Here is a 2,113-nt window from a genome sequence, read left to right as displayed (position 1 = left end):
TAATAGAGGGAACAAATTCTAAAACAAACCCTCCAACCTCCAATTGGCTAGTGATCTATCTTAAGAAAAATCCTCATCACTCGTTCCCGAATCTGCTTGGTTCTGACCCCATAGATTACAGGATTGAGGGCTGGTGGAACAACCACGTAGAGGTTGGCCAAGAAAATGTGAATATACTGGGGGATATTATGGCCAAAACGATGTGTCAAGAAAGAGAAAAATGCTGGTGTAAAAAAGGATAAGATAACACCAATGTGGGAGCCACAGGTATTGAGAGCTTTGAACCGAGCCTCCCAGGAAGGCAGGCAGAAGACAGAACAGAGAATCCTTGCATAGGAGAGAATAATAAAAAACACATCCAATAATAAGAGACAGATGTTGCTAAGACCAAACATGATGTTGACTTTGATGCTGGCACAAGCCAGACGGGCAATACCCATGTGCTCACAGTAGGTATGAGGGATGATATGGTGCCCACAGAAGGGCAGCCTCAGGAGGAGAAATAACAGTGGAACCACCATGTACAGGCTTCGCAAGATAGCAATGCCTGCAATGATGCTGATGATTTTGGTGGTGAGGATCATGGTGTATCTAAGGGGTTTGCAAATGGCAATGTAGCGGTCAAAGGCCATGGCCACCAACACGATGCTCTCCATGACAGTGAAAAAGTGGATGAAGAACATCTGAGAAAGGCAGCCTCCAAAAGATATTTCCCCAAGATTGAACCAGAAGATGCCCAGCATTTTAGGGATAGTGGCTGTAGACAAGCCCAAGTCAACAGAATCCAACATGGCCAAAAAGTAGTACATGGGCTCATGAAGACTGTGCTCGGTCTGGATCACAAATAAGACAGCAGTATTCCCCAGGAGTGCAACAAGATACACAAAGAAAAAAGGTAGTCCAATCCGGATGTGCACATCTTCTAGTCCTGGGATGCCCACCAGTAGGAATGAAGAAGGATGGAATTGGGTGTCATTAGGCATAGACATTTTTTTTTCTGTCTTAAATAGCCTTTTGTGTATGCCAGAGATAATTACTGATTTTCCATTAGCGATTCTTGCTCCACTTCTTGCTTTGTCTAGATACCTAGTCCAATGTAAAATGAGATTTTAATCTTACTTTATTCATATTTATAAATAAAATAATTCTTAGTCTCTGCTTATATTTCATGACAATTATATGGGACAAGTAATAGAATCTTCCTTACTCTACTGCTGCTTTATCTGATGACAAAGACCGATTAAAGAGGAGAGGGCAGAGGGATGCCTGCTGAACACTCTGGAGTGTAACAAGAATTAACAGGGAATATTAAGTGTCAGGTCTGTGCACCTCATAGTGTTATATAGGTATATTTTTGTTTAATATACTTGCTGTTTCTCTTGGTATTTCTTATCTCGCATGGAATTTCTCACTTAAGATTTTTAGAAACATACAAATTGATTAAAAATTTCAATGTTATGTTTCAGAAAATAAATAATTCCTTTCTCATTATAACTTGTTTTTGAAAAATATTACTCATCAGATTTAGAAAACAGACAAAGACAAGGAGAAAGAAATGTGTGGCAAAGAGTATTTTGCAATTAGGATGAAATATGAATTAAGAGGTTATTTTAATAAATAAAAATCTATCATTTAGTCAGTGTTTGAAATACATCTCATAAAGAAAATGACCAAATAAAGGCCAGTTGATGGAAGGAAGACTAAATATTTGAGTTATACCATTTCCAAATACATCTCAGCTTTCTATTCATGAGGAAGAAGCAGCTCTGTAAAAACCTACAGGTTGTTTTCCTGCATAGATTCTATCACAGCTCTTATGTCATTATAGATGTCTGTATTGTAATAAATTCTGCATATATAGTAAATTAAAAAATTGAAGCAAGAAAGGAATATGTTCTTTCCAGTGAACTTATCTGAGGAATGCTAGTTGTCCTAATAATGATTGAGTGTGATGTGTACAATTGCACAGAAAGATTTGATTCAATTTAAGAATACACAAATGTTAGGAGAAGTCAAAACACCTATCAAAAATATGAATTTCAGTACATCCAATTTTAAATCTATTACAGAACAAATCCTTGCTAAAAGTGTCCATTTGAAGTTTACGTAGATT

The 2,113-nt window shown here is 37.2% G+C and overlaps 1 protein-coding gene across 1 annotated transcript; it reads right to left on the bottom strand.

The window, feature by feature from the left end:
• Positions 1-25: 25 nt before the first annotated feature.
• LOC107135257 (olfactory receptor 52E8) lies at positions 26-1,030 on the bottom strand. Its single transcript, XM_015477155.2, has one exon. It carries the CDS (start codon positions 987-989, stop codon positions 48-50), a length of 942 nt encoding a protein of 313 aa, XP_015332641.1. The 5' UTR covers positions 990-1,030; the 3' UTR covers positions 26-47.
• Between the last annotated feature and the right edge of the window lie 1,083 nt (positions 1,031-2,113).

This window comes from Marmota marmota, unplaced genomic scaffold (genome assembly GCF_001458135.2).
Source record: "Marmota marmota marmota unplaced genomic scaffold, marMar, whole genome shotgun sequence".
NCBI lineage: Eukaryota > Metazoa > Chordata > Mammalia > Rodentia > Sciuridae > Marmota > Marmota marmota.
This window is presented reverse-complemented; position numbering and strand designations above follow the sequence as displayed.